Source organism: Gordionus sp. m RMFG-2023, chromosome 4 (genome assembly GCF_954871325.1).
Source record: "Gordionus sp. m RMFG-2023 chromosome 4, tfGorSpeb1-WG-v2, whole genome shotgun sequence".
Lineage (NCBI taxonomy): Eukaryota > Metazoa > Nematomorpha > Gordioida > Chordodea > Parachordodidae > Gordionus > Gordionus sp. m RMFG-2023.
Window position 1 is genome coordinate 12,373,364 of NC_088778.1, and position 14,215 is coordinate 12,387,578.

The 14,215-nt window shown below is 24.6% G+C and overlaps 1 protein-coding gene across 1 annotated transcript in view; it reads right to left on the reverse strand.

The window, feature by feature from the left end:
• The window catches only part of LOC135928305 (glycine--tRNA ligase-like), a 50,858-nt gene that overhangs the window by 25,298 nt on the left and 11,345 nt on the right, over window positions 1-14,215 (reverse strand). Inside the window, exon 7 of the mRNA XM_065464746.1 lies at window positions 4,902-5,064. Coding sequence (XP_065320818.1) covers window positions 4,902-5,064 — 163 coding nt within the window. The remainder of the gene's footprint in view (window positions 1-4,901; window positions 5,065-14,215) is intronic.

Here is a 14,215-nt window from a genome sequence, read left to right on the forward strand (position 1 = left end):
TTTATAAAAATTTTTACATTATGAGTTAATGGTTATAAGATTATATTATATTATAGTTATGATTAATATAATATTGGGTGATGGTTAACACTACCTAACAACCCACAGATCGATCTAATTATTAATTTCCTGCAAATTTATTCAAAGTATTAATATATTTTTTTATAATTCATTTTTACAACATATTTTACCAAAACAATCAAATAAAGGAATATCTTAAATAAGCCCCAATATTCAAGTATTATTAATATATTTTTTTATAATTCATATCTAAATTTTTAGAATATATTTTACCAAAACAATCAAATAAAGAATTATCACTTCTTAAAGTTTGTAATTGATTTTACTTAATATAAAGCATTTTTTAATTGAAAAATTTGTTTTACACAAGTATCATTTTATTTCTCTTTTTCTCTGTCCCAAATTCAAGCAATTACGTATGTAGTCAGGGACAGATCGCAAAATGACGGAAAACTATATAAAATATTATATTAAATTACAAGAGGCTCAGGAAGTAAATGAAATACCATCGACCAGTCAAATTACGACTGTTGTTAAACAAACTGAATCGTTTTATGACAAATGGGGCGATGGTAATTCTGGTAATATGTCAATACCCGATGATGAATATTATAATTAAATAACTAATAGATAAAAAATTTAAGGTGGATAATTTGTTAGAGTGGTGGACGGCTCATCAAAGCGAATTTCCAATTTTAGCAAAATTGGCAATTCCTGCTTTAAGTGCAAGCTGTGAGCGGAATTTTTCCACTATTGGTAGAATTCTTGAAGAAAGAAGAAGTAATCTTCAACCTAAAAAGGTAGATATGCTTCTCTTTCTTCATGATAATTTGTGAATTTTTAATATCTTTCTCGAGTATAGGGTTTCGTCAATCATGCTGGTTTTTTACTTTGCAAACTGTCAAATATTTATTGCATTTATTATATTTAACTTGAGTCATGAAAGTTTTTAATCCAACATTTTTCATTTTTTTTTACAATATTATATAATACAATTATCTTCTTTTGTTAAAAATTTATATTATAAAATAAATTATATTAATATTGTGCAATTAGATTATATTTTCAAAATACTATTTATTATACATGCATTTTTTTAAATAGCGATTTATTTTTATTTTATAAATTAAATAGTAAATTAAATACAATATATTATATTCTCAAAATATTTTCCATTTTTATAAATTAAATATTAGTTTTATTTTTTTTAAATGTAATATAAAATATAGTATATGACAAATATTATTACCATTTTTATGAATATTAGTTTTATTTTTTTAAATGCAATATAAAATATAGTATATACTCAAAATATCCATTTTTATAAATAACAGTTTTATAATTTTTATAAATTCAATATAATATTCTCAAAATATTAGCTTTTTACATGTATTTTTTAAATAATAAGCGATAATACTCGCTGAAAAATATGGTAAAATACCTCATAGGTGAATTTTTGTATATACCAGGTCGAATATAATTTTAAAAAATTCCGAGCCGGGCCTTAAATTTTTAAATCCGGGCCGGGCCTAAAAAATTTAAAACCGGGCCGGGCCGTGCAAATGGTACCTCTGCAGTTCTCTGATGTATACTAAATATGATATTTTTCTTTAAAATTTATTTTGCTTGTTATGATTATGACTTTTAATCCCGCATTTTGTAATTTTTTGAGGACTTGTTTTATATTCTCTACATGTTCCGTATCATATTTTCCTGCGATTATAACATCGTCTAAATAAACTGCTATATCTTTACAGTCAGCCAGTAAATCATCCATATATCGTTGAAATAATATTGGTGCTGTAGCTGTACCAAAATTAATTGGAAATTCTTCATCAATACTCATTTGTAGATATGCGTCTTTTAGATCTTATGTCATATACTTATGTCCATTAACGATCTTTGCGATTAATTCTTCAAACGTTGATAGAATGTGATGAGTATTCCAAGTTACTCTTGTTATTGAAGGATCTATTTTCTTATTATGTTATTTTCTTCCAAACGTTTCAGTTCATTTTCAATCTCTACTTTTAAAGCCAACGGTACTCTTCTTGCTGGTAGAGCTATTAGTTTTGTATTTTCTTCTAATTGTAGTTTTACTGGTTCTATATTATTAATCTTAATTTATTATCAAACACGGTAGCAAATTCTTTATATAGTTTTTCAATATTCACGTTCACTATATTTATTGCTGATCATATTGACTTTTACCATTGTTGGTAAAGATAGGACAACTTCTATAGTCCAAGGAAATCCAAATAGCGCTGCATCATTTGCCTTTGTAACTAATATATGTTATTTTATTTTATCATCTAACTGAACTTTTATATAAGCTTCTCCCATAATTTTTATTTTATTGTTTCCATAAGTAGTTATGGCTGTAATTATTCTAAGTTTTGACCTCACAATTTTCTTCCATATTGTTGCTTTAATGATGGTTACTGCTGAACCTATCATATTCCATTTTAATTTCGTGTTGTTTATCAATACCATAATTGTTGGGTGCTGCCCATATTTGTAAACTTTTTTTATTGAGAAATCGGAATCTTCGTCGTTACTATTGTAATTTGTACCGTAGACTTTTCCTCCAGTTTTACAACACACGGCAAAGTGGTTTAATTTCTTACATTTGCTGCACGTTTTTCCGTATGCTGGACAATATTCTTATCATTATGTTTAGTCGTCTCTTTGATTTTATAAACCGTTTTAGTAATATATATTTCTAAGTCATCCCGTTCCATCGCTAAAGCCATTTCTATAACCTTGTTTAAGCTTAACGGTTGCTCTTCTTCTCTAGTGTCTGGATATCTTAAACGTAGTTCTTTATCTAGTTGTGACATCTTTAGTCTGGCGATTAATTGATCGCGAATTGGTAGTTCTATATTATCTTCAAATTGGCATCTATGGGCTAATTTTATATTTTTTTAAATAACTCAATACGGATTCTGTTGGTAGGCGACTTAATCTAATAAAATCAATTATTGATACCAAGACGGTTCATTCATCTTTAAAAAGTTGTTCTGCAATTCTATATAATTCTGCCCATACCACATCATAAATTTTCCTTGGAAATAGTTATTATCTGTTATTATATATTTATTCCTCCATATGCTATGAATAATTTTTTCAAAATTGCAACTGTTTGAGGAATATTAAATACATTCAAAATATATTTAATATAATCCAAATAATCATCTAACGAATTTTCCTCTTTACGAAATTCGTTTAATGTAATTTTTGAAATATCACCCGTAATTTCTAAATATATAAATATATATTTTTTTAACAAAAACAAAAAAATTATATAATTCTATTTAATATTTAACTTGACTGAAGATCCTATTTTTATTTCGTCGACAATTTAATTTTATATCTTTAAGAAACTACATAAAATATATGGTCAATAGTTTTTTTTTCAATTCTTGTATATATATATACCATTCTATATTTATTTAACTTAACTTCTATAAGTATTCAATTAACTGACCTTTTATATAATATTAAATATAAATATGTTATATTATTGTATGACAAATATATTATTCAAATAACCTTTAATATTATAAACTTTTAAAATATATAAAATATAACAAAGACTTTATTTCTTGCTAAATATTTAAAATTATAAAAAAATTAAAAAACGTATTGCAAGATAAATATATCATGTTGTAAAACAATTATATTGTAGTATATCATTGAAATCAGGATCATCCTACTATATTAATTTCAAATATAATATAAATGTCCATATTTCATTGTGAATAAATTAATAGCAAATATCAAAATATTTAAACTCCCTAAAGTTGAAATAAAGTTCAACAATCTTAATACATCCTCCCCCCCCCCGCCTTTCCCAAAGAATTTTATTGAACAAGCACGTGTCAACCATATTCCTTTAATAATTTTACCGAAATCATGAATCTTACCTCAGCGGTATTAGAATCCGAAGGTAAATATGCTAATTGTTGTAATTCACCATTCAAAACTTTGTATACTTTAAAGAAAGGAGGTAAAATCTGATATTCCAAATATGATATTATAAAACTTGAAGAATGCTAATTGTCGTTTTTTAAACTTTTTATACTTTGATAAAAAGAGGTAAAATCTGATATTCATGAAGAATGGTAATTGTCATAGTTGCCATATTTTAAACATTAATTTTTTTGATGAAAATAAAGTTAGATATTTTGAATATGATGTTGCTATGATTTAGGAGAATTAGAGGCCTGAAAAGATAGACTTGGCCCGATAGAGCTTTGAAGCAAATTTTAAAATAATTTTACAAGAGTTGGATAGAGCTTATAATCTAAAAATTAAAAGGCACCCATCATATAATAGAGAATAATTTAAGATTATTAGGTGTTTATCGGTGAAATCCAAACATTCTTAATTTTTCATATTGAATACACTAAAATTAAAGAAAAATATTACAAGTAACCAGTGTCGATAACACAAAAGGAAAAATTATTTTAGGAGACATATATGCCTATTTTATTTTAAATATAACATTAGTCATTACCCTAATATGTGATTTTAATTTAGGATTATACATTGAAATAAAGCCCTATCCAACTTATACCTTTTATATTTTTTTTGTTTAAAACAATTTGCGTTTTTTTGTTTCCACTAGCCTTCATATGGGCTTGGTTTAAATGTGAAATTCCTCTATAATATAAATCACTTTTATGGACGTAACTACCGACAACAGTCTTACGTATGATTCTAAATAATTTTGACAGACTCATTTTGCATATGCTTAAATTTTTAATTATAGTATCGTTCAAATTTAATTCAATTAAAATTTGTTTTCCTCTTATATACCCACCATGTAGAAAAGTATATTTTAAATAAATATATATATATATATATAGTCTCCCAACTTTATCAACGGCTTCTTGTATATGATAATGTTGAGCTATACCTCCATTCAATTGTTCCTGAGCAGGAAATAGTTTTAACTTCAGGGTAGATATTTCTTCGAATTTGGGATGACTCTTATCACTGGGATCTACAAAGTGCTCTATTTCGGCCATTGTGAACTCCCTTTTTTAAAAAATGATAAATATATTAGGCAAAATAAATATTTAATATATATAAAAATGCCACACATAATCAGAGTGTCAAACCTTTTGATGTTAGCTCGGTCCGGTTCAGGAAGAAAAAATTATAAAAGATTAAGTTCGGTTCATGTACGGTTCTGAAACTTTTAATGAAGGTTTAATAATATGGTACTCATATATACTTTTTATCTTATTTTATGATAAATATTAAGAATAAACTACAGTTTATAGTTAATAGAAAAATTTATTGTCAATTTATATTTATATGTAAGATTACTATTACATTATATAATTTAAAAACATCATCTATTATATTTGTCTAATCTTGTTCTGTGTGGTGATAGAACATATTAAAAAACTGAGAATGCTCTTTCGATCAAAATCTGTGTAGCTGGAACCATGGCTATTGTTGTTAATAGATTTCGGGTTGCTCTAATTTTTTTATGCCGTTAAATGAATTTATAATGGTACCTATTAATCGCCATTGTTTTGTTTGTGTTTTTTATTTGCTTAATGAATATCACACTAAAACACAAGAAAATGAGACTTTTAAAATTGTAGAAATTAGCTCAGAATTAGGAATATCAGAAGTATTTTTATTAATTCAAACAACGGTAAAATTCGAATAACATAATTTTGAAAGTAAAAACTATATCTCTAATGGTGTAAAATAATATCATTTACATAATATGTTTAAATATTTAACAAGAATGTTAATACATAAATTTTCCTTTATATTAACTTTTTCATTTAATGGTAATTTAAATATTCTATTTATAGCCGCAAAACAATATAAAAACAGATAATATAAAATTATAAATAGACCATTAAAATATAAATTACAACATGCATCGAATAAAATTTTAAAAAATGAGAAAAAAAATGTATGTTACATAGGGAAAAAGATGAAATAACAATAATATCACATTATATCAACGTTTGATCGCAAAGATCCCTAATGGAAATAAATATACAATATTAGATCTCAAAGACGCATACTAAAAATGAGTATTTACGAAGAATCGCAAGAATTATTAACAATGGTAACATCGATTACCTTTTGGTTTAGCTACAGCACCAATAATATTTCAAAGATATATGGACGATTTACTGGCTGACTGTAAAGATACAGCAGTTTATTTAGATGATGTTATAATCACAGGAAAAAATGATATATAAGAATATAAAACAAGTCCTCAAAAAATTACAAAATGCGGGATTAAAAGTCAAAAAAAGCAAAATACATTTTATGAAAGAAAAAGAATCATATTTAGGATACATAATTTATCAAAATGGTATACACCCAGATAAAAATAAAATAATAGCAATAAAAATGATCCAACTCCAAAAGATAGTCATGACATAAAATCATTTTTAGGTATATTAAACTATTATACAAGGTTCATACCAAACTACATGGAATCATAGTCGAATTTAGTGTTGCGTAATCGGCTAATTTTAGACGACTATAAAACGGCTTAGCCGAGATTTTAGGTGAATAAATCGGCTAAGCCTAATTAGGCTAAGCCTAAAAATTGGCTAAAATAAATTAGTCAAAAATTCTGCATCGATGCCTAGCATTAATTATTATTTATTTATTTATTTTAATAAAATAATTTATTTTATTTATATTATGTAAATATTTTATTATTATCAACAAATAAACATGATATGATTTAATATTTTTTATTTAGATTGTATTATTTTGAAATGAAAATAAATTTAATTATTTGATGTTTTTTTAATAAAAAAAATAATATGCTGCTATTGTAAAAATGTAATATTCTTTTTAATATAATTTATTAGTGATTTTCACAATCTTCTTTGTAGATACATCTTTTATTGAGGAATTATATTGTAAATTTTATTAGATAAAAAAACAATCTTTTAGGTGAAATCTTTTATAATATTTTTTTTATCAATTTTGTAAAATTGTCTATTTTTTTATTAAATGAGGTGTTGTTTTTTTTAAATAATTTTTTAAAAATATTTATATTAAACTTTTTTGATGTTATTTTATATGATCTTTTTAAGGATAATATTTTAATGTGACAATTGTCATAATCGTTATTTTTAAAGTTTTTCAATTTTTCTGACGAATATATGTTAAAATAAGTAATGATAACATATTTAAATAAAATTTAGTGAAGATGTACCGTAGAAAAGTGACAATTGTCATAATCGTTATTTTAAGTGTTATTATTTTTTTTGCCGAAAATAGATTAAAATAAGTATTGATAACATGTTTTGCCGAAAATAGATTAAAATAAGTATTGATAACATGTTTATAAATAATTTAGTGAAGATGTACCATAGAAAAGTGACAATTGTCATAATCGTTATTTTTAAAGTTTTTTGAATTTTTTTGACGAAAATAGTTTAAAATAAGTATTGATAACATGTTTAAATAAAAACTTAGTGAAGATGTACCATAGAAAAGTAATTGTCATAGTCGTTATTTTTAAAGTTTTTTTAATTTTTTTGACGAAAATATGTTTAAATAAGTATTGATAACATGTTTAAATAAGATTTAGTGAAGATGTACCATAGATAAGTGACAATTGTCATAATCGTAGTTTTAAAAGTTTTTTGACGTAAATGGGCTAAAATAAGTATTGATAACATATTAAACATAAAACAACATTAAAAAAAATCCAGGACGGGCCGGCCTTGAATATATAAAGTACGAACTAAAAATCCTCAGGCCTAATTTTTTTTTAAAAAAAGGAGCCGGGACGAAATTTTTATATTTTAAAAATTAGGGTCATGTAAATAACACCTCTACTGCTATCTCATAAATTAATTATTTAAAAACCACATTTAAAAATTCATAAACAACACTTAATATGAATAAAAAAAATTTTATTAATATTTACATCAAATTTGATGAAAAATAGAAAAAAAAAGTCGAGTTAATAATTTATTATTTATCAATCAAATTATCTTTAGCTTAAAAAAAAATATTTGTATTTTAATTTCTTAACCTATAAAATTAATTATAACATTAATTTTAACCCATTTGCTTCAAATTACTTAAAAATAACGATTATGACAATTTTCGCTTATCTAGAGTACATCTTCACTAAATTTTTATTTAAACATGTTATCAATACTTATTTTAAACTATTTTCGTCAAAAAAATTTTAAAAACTATAAAAATAACGATTATGACAATTTTCACTTTTCTATGGTACATCTTCACTAAATTTTATTTAAATATGTTATCAATATATATTTTAACATATATTCGTAAAAAAAATTCAAAAAACTTTAAAAATAACGATTATGACAATTGTCACATTAAAATATTATCCTTAAAAAGATCATATAAAATAACATCAAACAAGTTTAATATAAATATTTTTAAAAAATTATTTTAAAAAACACATCATTTAATAAAAAAATAGATAATTGTGAAAATCACTTTTACAATAGCAGCATATTATTTTTTTTATTAAAAAAACATCAAATAAATAAATTTATTTTTATGGGTAGGTCTATAAGTCGAAAGGCTAAAAAATAATATTGAAAATAAAAATAACAAAGAAAATGATTAATGAGATATTTGATTGATTTTTTGCTTTTTTTAGAAATTTTTTTTTATAATAACATTACATTATAATAGGTCCGTGAAGTTGGCCCCACAATTTTTGATTTTCAATGGTTTATCAGTTGGTGTAATTAGTACCCGATTTGTACCGTTTTCAGTTCGATTTGTACCATCACCGTTTTTGAGATATTCAAAGAACAAAATGGAGGGCCAACTTCACGACATCCCCCCACTTTTGAACTTAAAAATAAAAAGTGAATAGGTCGATAGAGAATGATTTGTACCATTTTCAGTTCGATTTGTACCATCACCGTTTTCCAGCTATTGACCGTTGAAAATATGGCGCCAAAAATAAAAAACACTCAAAATTAATTTTTTTAAAAGTTTTTTAACGTACAACGATAGAGATTTTTTTTCTCTTCCTAATGATGCCTCAAATTAAGCTTTATCTTCATTATTTATTTCGGAAATCAAAATTTAAACCTTATATTATAGTGTAAAGTTAGCCCCCCCCCCCCCGATATTCAAAATTTGAGATTTTTCAAATTTTTAAAACGGGATTGATTTGTACCGTTTCAAACTCGATTTGTACTATTACCGTTTTCTAATGACCGTTAAAGATATGGCGCCAAAAATAAAAAACACTCAAAATTTATTTTTATAAAATATTTTTTAACGTACAACGGTAGAGAATTTTTTCTCTTCCTAATGATGCCTCAAATTAAGCTTTATCTTCATTATTTATTTCGGAAATCAAATTTTAAAGCTTATATTATAGCGTGAAGTTAGCCCCCCCCCCGATATTCAAAATTTGAGATTTTTCAAATTTTTAAAACGGGATTTATTTGTACCGTTTCAAACTCGATTTATACTATTACCGTTTTCCAGCTATTGACCGTCAAAGATATGGCGCCAAAAATAAAAAACACTTCAAAATTTATTTTTATAAAATATTTTTTAACGTACAATAGAGAATTTTTTTCTCTTCCTAATGATGCCTCAAATTAAGCTTTATCTTCATTATTTATTTCGGAAATCAAATTTTAAACCTTATATTATAGCGTGAAGTTAGCCCCCCACTCCGATATTCAAAATTTGAGATTTTTCAAATTTTGAAAACGGGATTGATTTGTACCGTTTCAAACTCGATTTGTACTATTACCGTTTTGCAGTTATTGACCGTTAAAGATATGGCGCCAAAAATAAAAAACACTCAAAATTTATTTTTATAAATGAAGATAAAGCTTAATTTGAGGCATCATTAGGAAGAGAAAAAATTCTCTACCGTTGTACGTTAAAAAATTTTAAAAAAAAATAAATTTTGAGTGTTTTTATTTTTGGCGCCATATCTTTAACGGTCAATAGCTGGAAAACGGTAATAGTACAAATCGAGTTTGAAACGGTACAAATCGGGTACAAATCAATCCCGTTTTAAAAATTTGAAAAATCTCAAATTTTGAATATCGGAGTGGGGGGGGCTAACTTCACGCTATAATATAAGGTTTAAAATTTGATTTCCGAAATAAATAATGAAGATAAAGCTTAATTTGAGGCATCATTAGGAAGAGAAAAAAATTCTCTACCGTTTGTACGTTAAAAAATATTTTATAAAAATAAATTTTGAAGTGTTTTTTATTTTTGGCGCCATATCTTTGACGGTCAATAGCTGGAAAACGGTAATAGTATAAATCGAGTCTGAAACGGTACAAATAAATTCCGTTTTAAAAATTTGAAAAATCTCAAATTTTGAATATCGGGGGGGGGGGGGGGGCTAACTTCACGCTATAATATAAGCTTTAAAATTTGATTTCCGAAATAAATAATGAAGATAAAGCTTAATTTGAGGCATCATTAGGAAGAGAAAAAAATTCTCTATCGTTGTAAGTTAAAAAACTTTTAAAAAAATAAATTTTGAGTGTTTTTTATTTTTGGCGCCATATTTTCAACGGTCAATAGTTGGAAAACGGTGATGGTACAAATCGAACTGAAAACGGTACAAATCGAACTGAAAATGGTACAAATCATTCTCTATCGACCTATTCACTTTTTATTTTTAAGTTCAAAAGTTGGGGGCTGTCGTGAAGTTGGCCCCCATTTTGTTCTTTGAATATCTCAAAAACGGTGATGGTACAAATCGGGTACTAATCACACCAACTGATAAACCATTGAAAATCAAAAATTGTGGGGCCAACTTCACGGACCTCATTATAATATATTAAAAATATGGAAATTTTAAGATCTTTTCAATTTTTTTATTAATTCTTTGAAATAATTTGCGGTTTTTAAAAATTAATTTTTTTATATTAATTTTTAAATTAATATTTTTTAATTAAATTAATATTTGGTTATGATTTTATATATTAAGTAAGTATAAATATATTGTAATTACTTGATAAAGAAGTAAATGAGAAACATAAATTTTTTAAGGTATTTTTAATTTGAGAAAGCATTTAAGAGGGGAAAGACTAACATCTTAAACGTAATTTTGAATATAATTATATCAATGAACTCAGAATTTAATTCTCTATCCAAAACCACTTAGATGTATTTTTTTACGTTTCCAGTTCACAAAATAATTTTTATGTCGCGAAAGCCTTTTAACGGGGAAAGTTGAATATAATATCATTGAACTCAGAATACCAAAACCGCTAAGATGTATTTTTTTACGTTTCCGGTTCACAAAATAATTTTTATGTCGCGAAAGCATTTTAACGGGGAAAGGCTAACATCTTAAACGTAATTTTGAATATAATTATATCATTGAACTCAGAATTTAATTCTCTATCCAAAACCGCTTAGATGTATTTTTTTACGTTTCCGGTTCACAAAATAATTTTTATGTCGCGAAAGCATTTTAACGGTAAAAGGCTAACATCTTAAACGTAATTTTGAATATTGTAACGTTTTAGATGAACTCCCGATTTAAATAGATTCTAATTTAGTAATATTGGCATTTATGACTGACATGTTAAGATATAACCTTATTTTTTTTGGTGATATTGACATATGATTGAAGTGGGAGTTCGTTTAAATCAGATTTATGAAGAATCTATCAAGATCAATTGTAAATATTGGTGGCCTACAAATTTTGCAAAGTAGTAAATAATATATCCTTCTAATATCTTAATTTAATTAATTTAAGATAAAGTATATTAAAATATAATCAATTGCTGGCCTACAAAGTAAATTATTTATATTTTGATAGCATTATAACAACGATTATCTCATAAACTGGCATAAAAACCTATTTATTCTACGAATACTCAACTTTGCAAAGTAAATGATTGTAAATTTTCCTAATAATAAATTTTAGCAATTTTAATAGAATATTTATTTATTTTGAGTATACCTACTAATTTTTTATTTCAATTAAGCTATTTAAATCTTTGCTAACTTAAAAAAATGTTGCAAAACAATAAATTAAATTTTTGGATATGATCTTGGGCCCGATAATTTTTCATTCCAATTAAGTTTATTTAAATCTTTGCTAACTTAAAAAATATTGCAAATTTTTTCTATTTGATAAATTTCAGTATTGCAAATAAAATGATTGCCTAAATACACTGAAATATTCTTTATTTTATTATAATTAGGTTTATTTAAATCTTTGCTAACTTATAAAAATATTGTAAATTTACAATAAATTAAATTTTTGGATATGGTCTTTGCATGATAATTTTTCATTCCAATTAAGTTTATTTAAATCTTTGCTAACTTAAAAAATATTGCAAATTTTTTCTATATGATAAATTTCAGTATTGCAAATAAAATGATTGCCTAAATACATTGAAATATTCTTTATTTTATTGTATTTAAGTTTATTTAAATCTTTGCTAACTTAAAAAAATATTGCAAATTTACAATAAATTAAATTTTTGTATATGATTTTGGGCCTGATAATTTTTCATTCCAATTAAGTTTATTTAAATCTTTGCTAACTATTGCAAATTTTTCCTATATGATAAATCTCAGTATTGCAAATAAAATGATTGCCTAAATACACTGAAATATTCTTTATTTTATTGTATTTGTTTATTTAAATCTTTGCTAACTTATAAAAATATTGTAAATTTACAATAAATTAAATTTTTGGATATGGTCTTAGCATGATAATTTTTCATTCCAATTAAGTTCATTTAAATCTATGCTAACTTAAAAAATTTTGCAAATATTTTCTATATGAAAAATTTCAGAATCGCAAACAAAATGATTGCCCTAAATACAATGAAATATTCTTTATTTTATTTTAAATAAGTTTATTTAAATTTTGCTAACTTAAAAAATATTGCAAATTTTTTCTATATGATAAATTTCAGTATTGCAAACAAAATGATTCTAAATACACTGAAATATTCTTTATTTACATTGAATAATATATTTATTGTATTTAAGTTTATTTAAATCTTTGCTAACTTAAAAAAATATTGCAAATTTTTTCTATTTGGATATGTTTTTGGGCCATTTATTATATATATTATTTTTTTATTCATTTCAACAGTTGTTTTTGATACCAAAATTATCCTTTGTTTCCCCAATCAAATGACGAAAGACGATAAATCAAGTAAATAAATTTTGATTAGTATATTTCTATTCATTTTAATAGAATTCGATGAGATACAGGATTATATCCTTTACCAAAAATATCCATCATCTATGTCTTCCAATAAAGGCTTAAGATGCAATCTGCGAGTTCAGGCCTCGAGATATAAAATTTGTAAAGGTAAAATGCATCATCATTCTCATAATGGTGAAGTTGTTTTGGACCTTGACCGTAGAATTCAACTTCTTCAAGAGGTTCACAGTGGATGTGATACTAATGTGTCAGCAATATCTCTTGCGGCCCATTTTGGTATCACCAAGATTTACAGCAAATTGGCTGATAGGTAAAATATATAAAAATTATAATATTATATGATCAATAATATATTTTTAAATATAATACACAATAATAAATTGTTTCACCATTTTTATAATAGTGAAACAATTTTAGATTGTAACAGAAGAGTTTAACTTCTTTAAAAAGTTATAGTGGAGTGGATGTGATAATAATGAGGAAAAATCTTTAGCTGATTATTTTGGTATCACCAAGACTCACAGCAACTTGACTAGTAGGTAAAATATTTCTGCATAATAAATCTATTTATTATATCGTGTATTATATTTTTAGCTTCTGGTGGCCAAATATGAAATTGGATGTGGTTAATTTTGTAAAATGTTGTGATATTTGCCCGCGTAGCAACACAAGATTTGACAAAACTAACAATGAGTTGCATTCAATTCCTATTCCAACAAAGGTATTAAAGTTGATTACATAACAAATCCTTAATTTGAAAATTTTTATAGTTTGGTCATTATAATTGTTTCTAATTTTTGTTTATTATTTTATATTTTTCATTTATAGCCTTATTAATGATCTGTTTATTATAGCTTATATGTATGTGGCACTTGTTTTTATTAGTTATGTTGGTTTCATATATTGAATCATTTAAATTTTATTGAATTTTTTTAAAATAAATATATCATATATTCATTTTTAGTTTCAAAATAAAAATATAATTTGCATATAATCTACTAATTAAAACTT